The 17,870-nt window shown below is 44.1% G+C and overlaps 1 protein-coding gene across 3 annotated transcripts in view; it reads left to right on the top strand.

Moving 5' to 3' along the window:
* LOC144827735 (sodium- and chloride-dependent neutral and basic amino acid transporter B(0+)-like) overlaps positions 1-17,870 on the top strand; it is a 1,401,915-nt gene that overhangs the window by 313,309 nt on the left and 1,070,736 nt on the right. For all 3 annotated transcript variants that reach the window (XM_078685942.1, XM_078685941.1, XM_078685943.1), the window contains exon 5: positions 3,878-4,013. In XM_078685942.1, the coding sequence (XP_078542068.1) occupies positions 3,878-4,013 (136 nt within the window). The remainder of the gene's footprint in view (positions 1-3,877; positions 4,014-17,870) is intronic.

The following is a 17,870-nucleotide window of genomic DNA, read 5'->3' as shown; positions in this document are numbered from 1 at the left end:
ACTTTTGGACTCGAGTGATCTTTCCAATATGGCGCCCATTTTTGCACTTTTGCTCCCAGTCCCATTACAGTTTCCGTGATTGAAAAACATTTAATGGTGGGTGCGTGGACTTGGCTCACTTTTTGATTTTCGGCGTGGCAATAAGAACATAGCGGTAAGGTTGGCTTCACTATGAGGATATCTCCATGTCGTTACACGTTTGTTTATAGTCTGTAACAGACAGCGTACACATTATGGTGGGCAACACGGCAGGCGAGTTAGCAAAATCTGTGTTGTTGTTTCCATTACAGCGTTGCTACTCTGAGTATTCGATTCGTTTGTTAAAACCCTCGAATATTGAAAATGGTGTGACACAATGACACACTGTTAGTCGTTAACTGAGAATATCTTCTTTGCTCCTGACCACCGACGTGGCTTAGTGTCTTAGCATACGATTGGTGTTAATGATAACTTGTACACTAATAGTTTCTTACTCGAATTGCTGGGACACATTGAAAGTAGTAGTTTAGACACCGGGACGCTAGACTATAAATACTGCTCCGATATGGCAGCAATGATTCTTGACCTTCATTACTGTGTTTTGTGCAAACTAGAAAGGCACTTTTTAATTGTTCTGTCTTTAATATTGTGGCAATGGACCATTTTTTGGAACAGAATAAGACCCATTTAGGCTCAATACGATGCAATTTTTAAGCATATGCTATTTATATCTTGAATTTAACATGGCATTTTTTCTTAAAGCTCATTGCCAGACAAGACATATCCTAGAAGATTGATTCTTCTCTGCCCTGGATTATTTACATAAACATGAAGTTCTTAAACTGAAGTCGTTTCCAGGCCTGGATAATATACATTTTTTAAGTAAGTGGTTACCCACATTGGCCCTTCGATGGTTTCACACTCTAGACTGGCTGTTTATATGAGGTTTGTTCTTGTTTCAGTGTATTGATGAATTGTATCTCAGACGAGCTCCTACATTTAATGTGAGAGCTGCCACAAGAATTTTAATGCAGGTGAATTGTTTTTTCTTTGTAGATCTTTTTTTGGTGTCGGTAAATCTATTTTCACTTGGTCATTGAAGGAAATTTATCTCTCTTGTCTGCTTCTATTTCTAATTTATAAAATGAACTTACTCGGAATAATCATTCACTTGGGTCTCTTCCTTTCTCTGCTTAGTCTTTTCTCCCCCCCCCTTTTTCTTTGTATTCCTTCTCTTCTCTCAAGGGAGTCCAAAAAACCCTATGTTATTTGTGATATATGTATTTATAATTACAGAACTTTTGACGCTCAGTGAACGTTTTTGTCCTGATGATGACCGCTGAATTAAACTGTGGTTGAAAAGCCGTTGACGCATATGTGGCCAATAATTTTCTGAGGACACATAATTTTTGTATATGTTGTTTCTTCACTGTAACACTATTGTTGTTTGCCACTTGTCTGGTTTTTGTGATGTATTGTTTTGTATACCTGCGAATATTTATCTGAGCGTGTTTGTTTCTCTTGAAGTATATGTGTATAATACATTTTTGACAATTTAGGACTGACACCCTCACTAATACCTCCACAGAACACTCTTAAACTCAGAAAGAAAACATTTAGAAAGAAGAAAACTCAACATGCGTACTGGCATATGAAGACTTAACTAAACCTGACTTCAACTGACACATAGGGACTGGAATCGCTCTTCAATGGTCAAGTTGGTGTCCTCGTGTTAACCACTATAGGGAAACTCAGAAAACAGAAGGAGCCCTAATGTCAAAGCAGGTTCCCTGGTAAGAGAGAGTCCTGACACCTACAGCTTGCCCTGGGGATCTGGGAGCTGCAAACCTGACATAGAGGAACTTTCTTAACAGTTGGTGAAAAGTGAGAATTTTCCAACGGCAGAGGACTGCAACAGGATGTTGAGGTTAATGCAGGAAGGGGGGATATTTGTATAACTGGGAGATTTTGCTGCACTGAAAAAACTTCAAAAGACCTCATGGAGAAGGTGTCTGGCCTCTTGAAGGCTTGCCAACCTACAGCTTCAAGCCTTGCCCTTCTGGGTGGATTTTGAAAACCAAAAGAGTGCCTAAATCAGATGCCTTAACCTTGCTTTGGGGTGAGGCAGCAAATATATTCCAGTGATGAAGTGACCTCATCAACAAAAGAATCCAGCTTTGTCCTACACAGAGCTTTTGGCAGCAGGCAGCCTGGTGAAGGTATATCTGAGTTACAGGGACCCTGATTGGCTTTAGCTTTTGGTGTACCAGGATTTCCAGAACAAGTTCTAAGCCTTAAGTTAAAAGCTGAAACTGAGAGACCATCTTGGCCTCTCTGCATTCCCCACTCCATTGCTTTTAGCCACAAACCAACCCTGCCAACCATGAACTGCTCTTCTGATTGACACTATTGCCTCAAACATTTTACAATTCATATCTCTGTTTCCTTTTAGAATCATTTTGATGTCTTTTTTTCATTATTTGTTTATCTATTTCTCTGAACTGATTTTTGAAATGTATTGTGTTGTTTTTCTGACTTTAAATTGTTGATTCTATTGGAACCTAACAGACATTTCTCTGAGGAACTACCTGCTGCTTGTGCCACAGTTACAAGGGGTTAAGCAGAAACAGATTATGTTTAATAAATTGGTAGTGGAACTACCTCCCAAACTAGTAGACTAGTTTCGGATACCTGTTGTTTGTTATAATTTGACTTGACAAGTTCATCATCGCACCCTTTCATCCCTTCTACACAATATATAATTATTCTCAACAAAAAAATGGCAACATACAGGGTTTAAGCTCCACTGTGTACATAATCAAACATTCAGTTTCTAAATGAAAAATGTGCATTCAAATTATTAACCAGTTCTAAATTATCATTGTTTTTAAATCTGGACTTCTTCACCAAAGTAGCATCATGTACAAATTTCAAACTCATTAAGCACAATTTCTATGGAAAAGTGTCTAAACTGTGGGCCCCATTACGATGTTGGTTGTACGATCGTCCAACCGATATCATAGCGGGAATAGAACCGCCTGACTATTAGTCGGCAGTTCCATCCATCAGTATTAGGATGTGGCCGCCCTATGGGCAGAGAGAAACATCAATTTTTCTATTGCTACTTGTGTAGCGGCCAAAAAAGGGCCTCAGCAAAAGTTGCAATTAAAAAAGGATGTTTTCAAACATCCTGCACGGTGTGGGAGGCACCATTGGGAGGCACCATAGGTACCCCTCAGGGCTCATATTGGACCTCTAAAGGCACTTTCCGCCTGCCTTTTGATGGTGGGTTGACCGCCATGAAAGGGCATGCGGAAAGTGACATCATAATCCCGACGTCAGAGCAAAGGCTGGCTCCGCTGTCATTTTGGGATTACAATTCTGCCTGCAGACCTAACGGGCTCTGTGAGCCTGTCGGAAGCAGAGAAGAATTCCCAGCCAGGTTTCCCTTCTACCTCCAGTATCATAATACGGCAGTCAGACGGAAAACCTACAAAGAGCTGTTGGATTGCTTTCCGCCCGACATCTTAATAAGGGCCTCTGTGATAAAATTTGTGTTGTATTGAACTGTTCAATATTTAAAGGAGTTATTTGAATGGCAATGTGGACAATGGCTGTAGTAGCTACATTTTCTTGTCACTAAATGTCTAGTAACCACTATGCTTAATTGACTTCAAAAACTGAAATCAACTTTAAAGAATAACCAGTTCTAAATAATTGGATATTTTTAGGTGAAACCCATAAAATAGTACAAGAGCTATAGACTAGGGGGCTGGCAATCTATGTGGCTCAATAGGTGAAGAATATGTTTTAAGACTTCTTGATATAAGAATATTGGTTTGAGAATTATGATATTTTATTTTATTTCTGGACACTAACAATGTTTCCATTTATACAGGTATCTGTAATGTAACTTCTGGATCTAACAATACGGTTGCTGTGAATTTGACGTGGGTAAAAGCAAATAATGAAACCTGCATAAGCAACAGTACTATACTACACAGTGGTACGCTGCTAAGCAAGGAGTATTGGGAGTAAGTACCAACCTGATGATTATAATGACAATCAGTTAAATAGTCAAGCCAAGACATTGCATTCATTTGATGGACCCTGTCCTTAGTATCTGAATTCATTCCACTAGTATGTACATTGAGCCTCCTAGAGCCAAGAGAAGTTCAGAAAATGCAAAGTTTCAGAGATTCAATCCAGTATTGTTTGATGGACAAGGATATATTACATTATATCTGAATTAATTGGTCTATTTTAACTTTTGTCGGGTGACAGGATTTTTACACAATTTTTGTAGTCACAGGAACAACACAGCACTACTGCCAACAATGATGGAGCTGCAGTTATCGAACCAAGTCACTGGGTAATCAGCCAGGATTGAATGTCTATCATTCAGGCTGATATAACCCTCTGGGTGGATGTGACCAAGCAGAGAAAGCATTCACCTGAAAGTGCCTTGCCATACGACAGTAAAGGTCTCTTTTATCCATGGCTGTGAGATGTTCTGACATGGTACTGCCCACACAGCGTTTCTTACATGGGCACTCAAAAACATTTATGATAAAAGAAGAGTTACTTGTCAAAATTGGCATATAATTTTAATGCATTACTATAGGACAGAGTACTCTTTCCGAGCACAGGTGGTCCAACACACCTTAGAGTTTTTATATGGAAACAAAACTCAAACAGTTGTAATTGGAGGCCTGACTGATATCATACCATACCAGAAGTTCTTTCAGATGTCTACTCCTCTTTTTTGTGAAGCTAGGTCTGTCATGAAACAACTAGCCTACTGTAGAATCACATTTGAAGATGATCCAATTTTTGCATATAATGGCAGCTACCTATTTTGATTTGTTCTTATAGGTGGTAAAGAATCTAGTGGTGTCTTTTTGTCACAAACAAAACAGAATGGCCCCCCTCGATATACTATTAATACACGTCCTTGCCTTCTTCTAGAACCCATTTGGTCTAGCCCCTTTCCCCTGAATCTCTCTAGCATGATAGTCTCTTCCTGGGTATAGGCTTTTCTAGAGTTGAAGTTTCTTTTTACCCTAATCAGTTCCTTGTAGGTAATGTTCCATTTCATTACTTCGAGGTGGCTGCTAAAACCATGTAGGAGACTGTTACCTGCGTGGGTTTGTTTTTGCTGATAGTGTAAGTGAAGGCAAAAATCAAACTTTTCCATTTCAGTCGGCCTACAAACTCCTTAGCAAATTGTCCTGAACCTCTCCAGATGATGAAAAGGTCATCAATGTTGCGAAGCCACATGACGGCCCTCTCCATGTCTTCCAGGGTTGCAGGATTGGTGGAAATCTGCTCACAGCACCAGCCCAGCACCAGCACCAGCCCATGAAAAGGTTTGCAACGCTGGGGGTCAAGCAGGTTATCTTCGCAGATGAAGAAAGTTGTTGATGTATTATATCAATGAAATTGAAAATATTGTTCTGTAGACAGCCCATAATCCTTTCTATGAGCAAATAAGTAAATAGGTCTTGCTCTTAGGAAATGCCTACAGGCGTCAATCCCTTGTTCCTGATTAATACTAGGTAGAGGGATCATACATCTAGAGACATGTTGGACCATTCTATGCCTTCTAGGCAAGTTAGAAAATCTTTAGTGACCCTTTATGTAGGATGGGAGATCGATAACAAAATCTCTCAGAAAAAAATACACATACTTGGATGTGTTTTTAAATGCTCTTGCCGGAGAGGGGACAATAGTCTCCCTTGAGGATTGCCGCTGTTCTTGTGTAACTTGGGAAGCAAGTACAATATAGGGATACATGGATATTCAGTTTAAAGATGGCTGTATTTCTCATATTTTATAATGCCCTGGTCCCTCCTTTCTTCTAGTTTTGTCCAATAATCCACAATGGAGTGTGGGTATGCTGTCCTATATGGCTTTGTATAGAACGTCCGGTCACTCAACTGTCTCATGGCCTCATTAATGCATAACTCCCTGGATAAGACGTCAACATTGCCCCCCCCACTTGTCCGCAATTCAACCCCATATTCTGTTTCTAGTGCCTCAGTTTCTTTAAATCAGTGATGTCATTTGAGATGTCATGAGTGATGTCAATGACCATGTCATGATTGATGTAATATGTAACTTCATCACCAGTGCATTGCGGGTGCATAAGTTATAGTTAGCGGAACTAACTATAACAGGGGAATTTCAATGGTTTTGTACAAGTGAAATGTCCAGCTAACTATAGCGCCCCTGACACCTATGATTTTTCAGTGAATTTCTAAGGTTATTTAGATGCTAATTCCTAACTATAATGTGTCTGAAACCTATGGTTTTTTCAGTGAATTTCAAAGGTTTTTTAAATGCTAGTTTCTAACTATGCCTACAGAGGTAGGACATGTGAAGAAAGAAGAAAAAACGCACAGAAAGAAAAAAAAGAAATGCAGAAAGAAGCACCAGAAGTCCTCAAAGACGAAGGAAAGTGCAGGAAGAAGCCTTGTTTCAAAATCATCCTGTACCCTCAACTTTTTCAGATGGGTACTGGTGGTAACTGAATGATTAACCAGTCCTAGAGCCTGTGCTATGCTAAAAGACACTTAGAATACAGTGAAAACACCTTCATACACTAGGGAACACTATGCGTTACGGTACCCCTGTGATTACCATGGCATCCTCTGTAAGACTCTAGTAGATAATGTGGCAGGGGGATTTAAACTACCTCTTATAACGCACCACAGGGCGCGTTTCCACACTGGTGAAGGGACGGCAGGGCATGAGGTGACGTGTGTCCCTAGGGTCAAACTAGCCCACTAGGTACCTCCAGGAAGCGCCGTTGCAGAGAGGTGTAAAAATAGGCACGGCCTGGACCACCACTCTGCAAAGCAGCTCAGTGGTGCTTACTGGAAGCACCTGGTGGGCTAGTTGGCCCCCAGGGGCCCTCAGGATTCAAGGGGACTTAATTTCCCAACTTAAAACTGCCAGAGGGCGCGTTTACACAGTGGTGAATGGGGGGGAATGGGGCCAGAGGTGATGTGTGCAAACATGCCCTGTGGGGTGTATTAAGTTGGGGAAATAATTCCTCTTCAATCCTCTCCAATCTGTAATTTCTGGCCCCGGCGACCCCATTCCCTGGGGCCTGGCCACTCGTTGGAGACCATGGGGTGCGCCCCAATTCCCCCATGGTCCCTGCCGGGTCCCCGCCTCCTGCGGTAGCCGGTATTGCTTTTCGACATGGGGAGCTGCTAAGATGCAGCTCCCCGTGTGGAAAAGCAATCTGCTTCAGATTTTGGAAGAGAGAGCAGGTTCCCTCCTCACTCTTCCAAAATCCAAAGCAAGTTTCCTATGGCAGGGCGGGAGCCGCGAGGCTCACGACCTGCCATAGCAAACAGCAGTGTCCCGGGGGTGGGCACCCAGGGACACTGCAAGAGCTGACCCTGGGGGTGGTGGTCCCCAGGGCCATCAAGGGCTCCAGGAGGGGGGCTGCATGGCCCCCTCCCTTCAATTACAAAGCCCCAGGGAGGTGGTGGTCCCCAGGGCTCGGAGCTCCACATTCTTAGTACCCCAGGGAGGTGGTGGTCCCCGCCCCGGGGCGTGTGGGGGGATCAAGACCCCACCCCCCGCGGATCAGTTGCGCATTTCGACGATTTAAAAAAAAAAATAAAAAATATTGGGACCCCCTAAGCAGGCCTAGGGGTTAGGGTGTTTCTACTCTGCCCCTTTTTTGTGTTTTGCGCCTTAGTTTTACAGATTTCAAGATGGCTGCCAACAATTCCTGGTTTGAAGTGTTGACAGCCAAATAGCATAAAGCTCGTGATCGGGAGGGTGCACAGATCCTGTGCGGCCATAAATATCAAACTTTTTTTTGATTTTCTCAGCAACTACTGAATGGATTTACATCATTTGACAAAAAGAGATCTTTCTGAACCAAGGACTACCTTTTTGCAACATTTGGTGTAATTCCGTTCAGCAGTTCAGGCTGTAGCCATGTCTAAATTTCCTATGGGAAATTGCATGGGGAAAACACGTTTGTGACCCCCTTTTTTCTCGGCCCCCACTTGACGAATCACTCCGAAACTTTTAAGATGGGGGTGGACCGGAGTGGGCCACAAGTTTTGAAAATTTCACGACGATTCGTCAATCTGTACCAAAGTTATTGGGAATAGAATACTGCGAATTTCCAATGGATATTAGGTCCTAACTAAAACCGCCAGCAGATAATACATATATATATATATATACGGTCCAGTCGAAGGCAACCGCCGAAACGCGTCGACCGTCCTCTTGTTTGCACAGATGGTGTTGAAAATAAATCATTCTTAAACTTCAAGGTGTTTTTTGGTTCCTGTTCATGCTGTGGTGTATCGGGACCGCCAGGCTGTAAAAACTGGGAAAACCTGGCTAGTCCGTTCTTGGTTTAAGGAATATATATATATATATGTATATATATATATTTCCACAAAAATGCCCCTGCATTCAGAAGCGCCACTCCTCCAGCCGGTGATTTGCAAAACCTTTATTTCAAGGAACAGTGATGGCGCAGCTGGTTCATAAACACGGAGCAGTATTTAGACTCTGAGGCCCACTGGAGGACTGTTATCGGTCTGGGAAATGTTTGGAGCACACGAATACCACTGAAGGTAAAAAATTAACAGAGCAGAACCACAAGTTCCGGCATGCTTCAAAATTAATTGACTAACAATGGCACACCGGAGGCCTTTTAAATTGATAGAACATGCAGGGAACCATGGGAGAAAAATAACGGTTGTGTGCACAAACTGCCTCTGAGGAAAGAGCACAGATGCTCTGAAACACATCAGGCAAACAGACAATATTGTTTTGGAGTTCATTTGTCTGTTCCTTGAAATAAAGGTTTTGCAAATCACTGGCTGGAGGAGTGGCGCCTCTGAATGCAGGGGCATTTTTGTGGAAATCTAATGCACGGTGGGTCCAGCCGTGGGAGTGCGCACCACCCTTTGGAAATATCAGAAAGGGTTCATCTTACCTGAACTGTTCGGGTTGCAGTGATGGCGCAGCTGGTTCATAAACACGGAGCAGTATTTAGACTCTGAGGCCCACTGGAGGGCTGTTATCGGTCTGGGAAATGTTTGGAGCACACAAATACCACTGAAGGTAAAAAATTAACAGAGCAGAACCACAAGTTCCGGCATGCATCAAAATTAATTGACTAACAATGGCACACCGGAGGCCTTTTAAATTGATAGAACATGCAGGGAACCATGGGAACAAAATAACGGTTGTGTGCACAAACTGCCTCTGAGGAAAGAGCACATATGCTCTGAAATGCGTCAGGCAAACAGACAATATTTTTTTGCTGTTGAAATGTCTGTTCCTAGAAATAAATGTTCTGCAAATCACCGCCTGGAGGAGTGGCGCCTCTGAATGCAGGGGCATTTTTGTGGAAATCTAATGCACGGTGTGTTCAGCCGTGGGAGTGCGCACCACCCTTTGGAAATATTAGAAAGGTTTCATCTTTCCTGAACTGTTCGGGTTGCAGTGATGGCACAGCTGGTTCATAAACACGGAGCAGTATTTAGACTCTGAGGCCCACTGGAGGGCTGTTATCGGTCTGGGAAATGTTTGGAGCTCACGAATAACACTGAAGGTAAAAAACTTAACAGAGCAGAACCACAAGATCCGGCATGCATCAAAATTAATTGACTAACAATGGCACACCAGAGGCCTTTTAAATTGATAGAACATGCAGGGAACCATTTATTTATTTATTTATTTTTCACATTTTTAGAGCGCGCTGTTACCCGGAGGTGTCCTGGCACTGACTGACTGACATTAGTGCGTGAGAGCTGAGAAATTAGTGTGTAAAAAGCCAGGTCTTTAAAGCTCTTCTGAATGATAGAAGGTCAGGCATCTGTCTGAGGTTTAACGGCAGTGCGTTCCATGCTTTCGCAGCGCCCAAGGCAAAGTTCCTACCCCCCAACGAGCTTTCCTGACTCTTGGGACTACCACCAGCCCCTGCTCGGCTGACCTAAGGGATCTTACCGGTCTGTACCAGTGGAAGAGCAAAGTCATACAGTGGGGGCCAAGGCCATTGAGTGCCTTGAAGACCACACAAAATGATTTAAAGATTATTCTTTTACGAACTGGTAGCCAATGTAGCTTCACCAGGTCCCGTGCAGCCGAGGCAAGTTTGGGTGTGCCTGCAATCAGACGGGCAGCTGCATTCTGCAGAATTTGGAGTTTGTTTAAAATTCCTTGTTGGGCATTCAGCAGAAGGCTGTTGCAGTAGTTCAACCGGGACATCACCAAACCTGTGACCACTGTCTTCTTGTGCTCATCCGCTAGAACCGGCAAGACTTTCCGGATGGTTTTTACCACATAGTGGGTAGTTGAAGAAAGGGCATTTATTTGAGGCCTGAAGGATCAAGAGTCATCCATCAGTATACCCAGGTTTTTTACCTTCGTGACCGGTGATATGGGGGTCCCCATTTCCTCTGACCACCAGCGTGGGGACCAGAAGTTGTCTCTGGACCCGAACAGCATCACTTCTGTTTTTGCTGAATTCAATTTGAGGCAGTTTTCAGCCATCCAGTTGCTGACCTCACGCATGCAGCCTCTGAACCTATCTGCTGTGTTGTCAGTTTCACCCGGTAGCAGTGACACCACTATCTGTGTGTCATCTGCGTATGATGTTAAGTTGAAGCCAAAGGAACTAATCACTGGCGCCAGGGTAGAAACGTACACGTTAAAAAGAGTTGGACTCAGGAGGACCCCTGAGGAACTCCACAGGGGAGCAGAAAAGGGTTGGATTCAAAGGCCCCTAAAGCCACTTTCTGAGTCCTACCGCAAAGGAAGGCATGCAAGATTTTAAGTGCCTTTCCTTGAATCCCACAGGCCCTCAGTCGGTCCACCAGTAACGTGTGGTGGACCGTATCAAAGGCCGCAGACAGGTCCAGCAGGATCAGGGCAGCTCTGCCCCCTGCATCCATCACCGTTCCTATGTTCTCTACTGATTTAGTCAGTGCGGATTTGGTGCTGTGCCCCGCCCGGAATCCATGCTGTGACGGATCTAGATGTTGACCTGCCCCCAGGAAGGCACTCAGCTGTGTGTTTAAAATACCCTCCATGATTTTTGCTGGAAGGGGTATCCTGGCAATGGGCCGAAAGTTATTCAGATCAGTCATATCTAGATTGGGTTTCTTGAGCAATGGTAGTATGGAGGCTTGTTTCCATCGTGAGGGAAATTCCCCGTTGTCCAGCATGGCATTGAACAATGGGGTAAGTCCTGCGGCTATAGACGCGGGGGCTAATTTAGCCACCGTGGCTGGGCAGGGGTCCGACGGGGAGGCTGATTTTATCCTTAGTAATCTGTTCCCGACCTCCTCCTCATTGATGGTGGTGAAGTTGAGTAGCATTACATTATTACTGTTTATTTCAGGGTCAGTTTCTGGGGTTCCGATCTTAACTTGCTTGTCTAGCGGGAGGAAAATCTTTTCCACCTATTCCCGAAAGAACTTGGCCAGGTCTTCAGATAATTCGCGGCTTGGGGGAATCTCAGCTGGTTTGGGAGCCATCAGGGATGATACTGCCTGAAATAGTTCCTTGGGGAAGATACTTGCTTCCTTGATGCGTTTGGTAAAATAGGCGTATTTCGCCTTTTGGATCGTGTGTTTGTACACTCTCAGCTCAGCGTTAAGTAGTTTTCTATCCTCCTCTCTGTAATTTTTCCGCCAAGATCTTTCAAGTTTTTTACAGAGTACTTTATGGTCCCTAATTTGCTCAGAGAACAAGGGGGCTGAAGGACTTGAAAGTGTAGAGTGATATATTTTTGGGGGAGCTAAGTGTAGGCAAGCTGCCTCCAGCCAATTTGTGTAATTGGTGCAGCTTCCTCCACCACAACTGGGGGGGCACCATAGAGGTTCTCAACAGATTCTCCAGTGCCTTCCCTTCTATGCTTTTCCACTTCCTAATTACTCTGGGTGGGTTTTTGACCTTGTTCGATCTGGTAGGGGGACTAGACTAATATCAAAGTGGATAGCAGCATGGTCCGACCAGGAGACCTGGCGAACACCCGTCATCTCTAGGTAGGGATGGTTTGAAAAAATCCCATGTAGGGTATGTCCCGCCCTATGGGTCGAGCCACTGACCAATTGATTTAGTTCTAACCCATGCAACAATTCAATGAGGTCCAGAGTGTCTGGGTCTGCGTCACTCTCCAGATGAAAATTGAAGTCCCCTAGCAGAGTGAAAGTGTTGGCGCATACTGCTTCTTCTAACAGGTTAGTGAGTCCTGTGAGAAAAGGGGTTTTGGGTCCAGGGTGCCTGTACATGAGACAGCCTTTGAGGGTTTGATGGTTAGATAGAGTGAAGTTAAAGTCAAGCGCTTCAAATAGGTCGGTGGTGCCGGGCTGGAAGGACCCTCTAACCGATTTATGGTAGATTATGGCCAGCCCTCGGCCTCTCCTCTTTTCTCTGTTTTGGACAAAGCACTCGTAGTCAGGGGGGGTGGCTTTAACAATATCTGGGCCTGAGGCAGCGTCTGTCCAGGATTCCGTTATGAAAGCTATCTTCACTTTGGTGTCCTATATTAGATCCGCCAGTTCTATGCTGTGTTTCACCAGCGATCTGGCGTTAAGTAGCAGACATTTTACAGCGGTTTGTTTTTTCTACTCCAGGGGTTTAAATGAAGCCGTGGTAAGAGTGCCGGTATGCCATAGAAGGTTGGGAAGAGCCTGCTTACAGTTTGTGCAGAAATGGGGAGTGGTCTGCCAATCTTCCCGCATTTCTAATGTAATGCAGCCTGGAGTCTTGCCGTTGCCACGTAGGGCCAACAGAGTATTGCGGCTATAGGAGTGACCCGACACGGCACTCAGTAGCTGCGGACCAGGAGTTATGGCGCTAGGCGCGGGTCCAGGGCGGACGGGCGCAGACGGTCTCGCCTTTGGCGCCGCCGGCGCGCCCGCTGCGCTTCCTAGGAAAGGGTGTCATTTTATGCGAGTAGGGGCGGGAGGGGCAGAACACTAGTCTGCTCGCCCAGCTCCTCACTCAAGATGGCGGGGCCAACGGGGGGAATTGGCTCCGGTTCAAGACCACCGTGTGCAGTCTGTGCAATATTAAAACAAAATGTGCAAGAGCGCTTTTAAAATCAGCGGCAATTCTATAGAGCTTTAAAAACAATAGCAGCAATATTGCAAGCTTCTAGTCTCGGCTTCCGCCTCAGGACCGTGCAATTACACCACACACACTATCATGGGAGCAAAATAACGGTCGTGTGCACAAACTGCCTCTGAGGAAAGAGCACAGATGCTCTGAAACACGTCAGGCAAACAGACAATATTGTTTTGGAGTTGAAATGTCTGTTCCTTGAAATAAAGGTTTTGCAAATCACCGGCTGGAGGAGTGGCGCCTCTGAATGCAGGGGCATTTTTGTGGAAATCTAATGCACGGTGGGTCCAGCCGTGGGAGTGCGCACTAACTATGGGCGAAATTTGCGAATTAGCAAATTTTTTTGGGGCCGTGTTCGCGGGGGTTTTTGCTTATTCGCGGACCGCTTGCAGCGCACCGACCGCGAGGTTGCCCATGCGGTCGTACATGGGCGCGGCCATCTTGTGCGCGTTGTGTATTTCCGTTTCCGGGCGCTATTAGCAATGTCGCATTGTGTGCGGCGCGCTATTACAAGTTTGCGCGTATTTTTGCGTGCTCGCAGGGGAAATATCGCACAAACTTACCCAAGCGTTCCTCAATGGGCGCGGCCATCTTGTTTTTCATTCATTGCTATGGTCCTGTGCATGCTTTTTGAATCCTGCTTGAATCTTTGCCATCCTTTCTTTCTTTGAACTTTTTTTTGCTCTTGTTTGCTCATTATCGATCTCTCTATTTGTCTAGATCTATATTTTGTGTTTTTTTCAATTTTCTGTTACTTTATAACTCCTTTTTTGGTTTAGCTCTCTCTTCCCCCTATTCTTTTCTTTTTTTGGCCAGGACCATGGCAAAGGGAGCCGGCAAATCAAAGGGGAAGGGTCCCGCACCCTGTAGCCGGCTCCCTTGTGGGCGATTGAGGGGAGTTGATGTAGTGGCCAGGGAGGTTTTCACCGCGGTGGTGGTGGCTGCCCTGGTATGTTTTGTTCTGCACCACCTCCCTAAGACCGTGGCAGCAGGAGGCAGGCCCGGTCAAGTGTATGGCCTCTGGGAGCGTCAACTGTGGTGGGATAAGGTGTGCCAGGCCATGCGGAGGGAGTCGGGGGTCCGGCGCACTCACGACCAAGCGACGCACCGGTGGGCCGACGTCCTCGACCGGGAGCAGGACCTGCTCCACCTGTTAGGTGTGAAGATCCCTGGCCTTGGTGAGTAGCTATTTAATAACTACTATGTTTTCTTCTGCTCTGTGTTATATTGCTAATATATGTTTTTCCCGAAGAGCAAGAATGCTGCAGATTAGATTACGTTGCAGGTAAATTAATGTTTAAATAGCTTCTGTGATTGCAGGTGCTCGCCTGCTCAGTGGCGTTGCTTCAATGCTTACTTGTTTGCAACTTTGTGCTCATTTGAGCAGAACTGCGTAATGCTAGAGAGACTAGAGACTCAAGTCTAGTCCTTCCTTTGTACTCCTGCTGCCACTAAGAAGAAGAGATATTGATGGATTGATAGGTTGAGTATATTATGACTTGTTATTAGTAGTGGTAGTAGGACATTTTTTAGTGCTCTGCAATCATGATGACGGACTGTGTCTGTCACGTCGTGTTCTGATGAGTGCTGGCAGTCGTAGTAGAACCTTTTTGTTGTTGGTTTAGTTGGTGATTTACATAACTTTCCAAGTAGACTGCCTGCGAATCCAGCAATTCTGTACTAGTAGTATCCTCCTAGTTGACCAGATCAGATAGGTTAATACATGTAGTGCAATTGTTGCTAATTTGTTTCCCCGAGATAATTTTAGATTGAGGTCAAAGAAATCAAATATTTGAAAAAAACAATCATCCATGTTGTGTTTCTTTATTTCATGCTCATCAGCACCTCCCAGGGGCAAGGCGGCTAGCAGCACCATTGAGACTCCGGTGGAAGAAGGTGGACAGTCACAGCAGTCCCTTGCATGCTCTTCTGCTGGCCTCAGTAAGTTGTTCTATTGTTATATTAATACTTATACTTTCCTAACTTTTACAGCTCCTATTCATTACAAACTGTTTCCTAATTCTATTTTTTACAAAATAGTCTTTGATCTTCTTCTAATCTAGACTACTTTCTACATTCTTATCCTGCCTCTACCATCACTCTCTGTGCTACTACTATTTACGATTATGAATCGGTCTGTGTAGGAAGCTAAGCTTGCCCAGTCGGCAAACGGTGTTAAACAAAACTCTGACCCAGAACAGAAGTTGAACCCCCAATCCCCTGACCGACTATGTAGTGTGTCTGACCAATGATGTTACGACCCAGAACAACATAAGAAGACTACCGCCGAGTCCCGGCCTATCTGAGTCACTGGAACATGACTTCCAAGTGCAGTAGTTCAAACCCTTCCGCTCACTCACTCGTGAACAAAAACCACACAGTGTTTGTTAGTTTTAAAGTTTTATTTTCAATTAAGAAATGAAAAAAAAATTCTTTATTTTTAATAGCGTAGTATTTGGAGCGAGCACTGCTGATAGATGACGTTAAAGTTTAAACAACATTCCCATGAATCAAATTACTTTAACGTAATAGTTCATAGACACATGAAATTATTAGAAAAACTGTGCGGGAGCCACCACCTTCTTTAAAGTACTTAAAGTACTGCCGGTGATGACTTACTAGTAGTTGGTGAATCGTCCTGTTGGGAGAAGGGCAATGTAATCTTCTTTCTGTAATTAGAAAAATGGTGCACGTTAAGCAAGCATTCATCAGTTGTCCTAAGTAGTGTAGCATTTAATGGAATAAGCATATAAAAAGTTAACACCCTCCCCTAAACCGTTACTATTTTTCAATCCCAGCAATAAAAAATGTGTTATGTAACATTTCCTTCCATTACAGGACGAAATAGGGGGTTGTGTATGGGATCTGAAAATATGACATGTTTTTTGTAGACGTCACAACATCTGATGCGGCACAGCTGACCACCAGTGCCAGGGCCAGCACTGCGGAGGGCTCCACTCTAGAGGCGGATGCGGCGGCTCCACCAGGAGGACATGGGGGAGAAGGCTCAGCGGTGGCGGACGGTGGTAAGTTATTATACTCCTTACTTATTGACATTTCTGAGTAGGCTCGCAAAGGAATGTTTGATGTACTGTACAGTACACTAGTACAAGTACACTGTACTGTTAAGAACAGTTACTAATTTAGAACTACTTTTTTGGCTATCACGGAGAAGACAGTCAACCTTGACTTGTAATAGCATTAGCGGCGGTACTTCTCGGTTAAGCAATGGCCCCCTCTATTTGACTTCAACTCAGCTGGCAAACTTTTATCATGAAGCCAAGTCATATCAGATGTACTTTAGGGATGTGAAGAACGAAAAGTGAAAGAAGGGTGAAACGAAGGGCGAGCGAGTCTTAACATTTATGACTGTAAAGAATGGTGTTTTTTAATGCAAGTCAAGAGAAGAAGACGGTGGTTTCCAAAATATAATGAAAAGGGTGTTAGTTGGTTGTTGAGAAAAAAAAACCTTGAGACATTTGAGACATTAAGAAGAATTATAAACGTACTTTGGAAGCCTCTGGATGTTATCTTCTTTTTCCTCATCAATAGCAGAGGTGTATGATGTAGTAGAGCAGATGCTGAGTGGATAAAGATTGTTACTTTGAACAGCATGTCTGTGCCAGAGTAGCAAAGCTGAGGAAATCCAAATACTAGAATTTGTGATTGATCACAAATACTCCCTGACTAACAGTACAGGACTTTACTTTGCAAGCGCAGCATCTATTGTGTATGGAATGTATAGTTGACAATATTATATCAAATCAAGTCCCTTCCTCCGCCAATTATGGGTTCCACACTCACTCCCTATGTAATAATTTTATTTCAGCTGTGTCATGGGTGGACTATCACTGTAGTTCACTCAATCTATCAAAACAAAGCACCTACAGGCATCCATCATATAACCAAAGATCATGTGATCGGCAGGATAATGATATATGATCAGAATTGAATAATCTCCATTCTTCTTTTGTTGTAGTAAAGGCCCGGGGGGCAGTGCAAAAGATATCATTACATTGAGAAGTAGCCCTTGATGTAACCGAGTATGGCCAGTGGCAGAGCCACCCCTATAGAAAAGTAAGAGCTTCCTATCCCCACCTGCATGTGCTGCTTAAAGTACTGCGAGTCTGCGTCATCATGGCTTGTGTCTGTTTTTCTTGGGTGCAAGCTGAGTGAGCTGCCATGCCAGCTACCACAAGTTCACGTACCACTAATTTCTTTTGCAAAACAAGAGAAAAAAACAGAAGACTTTTTTTAGTACTCTCTGACTATGTATGTAATGTATTAGTGAGTCCATCCATAGTCCTGCTAGTGGAATTCCTGAAACTCCCAGTAATGTCACAGGCCTACAAAGACGGCGGAAAGATACATGTCAAAATGTTATACTGTGTTTGCTACTTGCTGGTGTTACTGAGAGTCAACTTTCAGTAAAATTATTTTGCCTTTATGTTAAAGACTATTGGCTACAATATTTTTCTTTCTTTCTTCAAGGTAAGGGGGACGGTGGCAGCTTCTCCCCACCCCGCTTGGCGCCACTCTTTGAGCATCCTGCTCGCAATTGTTTTATCCTGTTACTACTGTTTAATAGCTATTTTTAAATATCACTCGCTATACAGAAATAGCATTTTATAAGGGGTGTGAATTGTATTGCTCTGTGACTGATTTGCTAGTTGCACGCTGCTAAAAACGATCACTTACCCACACGCATTGAGGGACCAGCTTCCGTGTTGCCTTTTCTGTGCCTGCCCGCCCAGTCCGACCCTCCAGCCAAT

Source organism: Lissotriton helveticus, chromosome 4_1, assembly GCF_964261635.1.
Source record: "Lissotriton helveticus chromosome 4_1, aLisHel1.1, whole genome shotgun sequence".
Classification (NCBI taxonomy): Eukaryota; Metazoa; Chordata; class Amphibia; order Caudata; family Salamandridae; genus Lissotriton; species Lissotriton helveticus.
The sequence above is the reverse complement of the archived record's forward strand: the minus strand, read 5'-3'. Positions and strand labels throughout refer to the sequence as shown.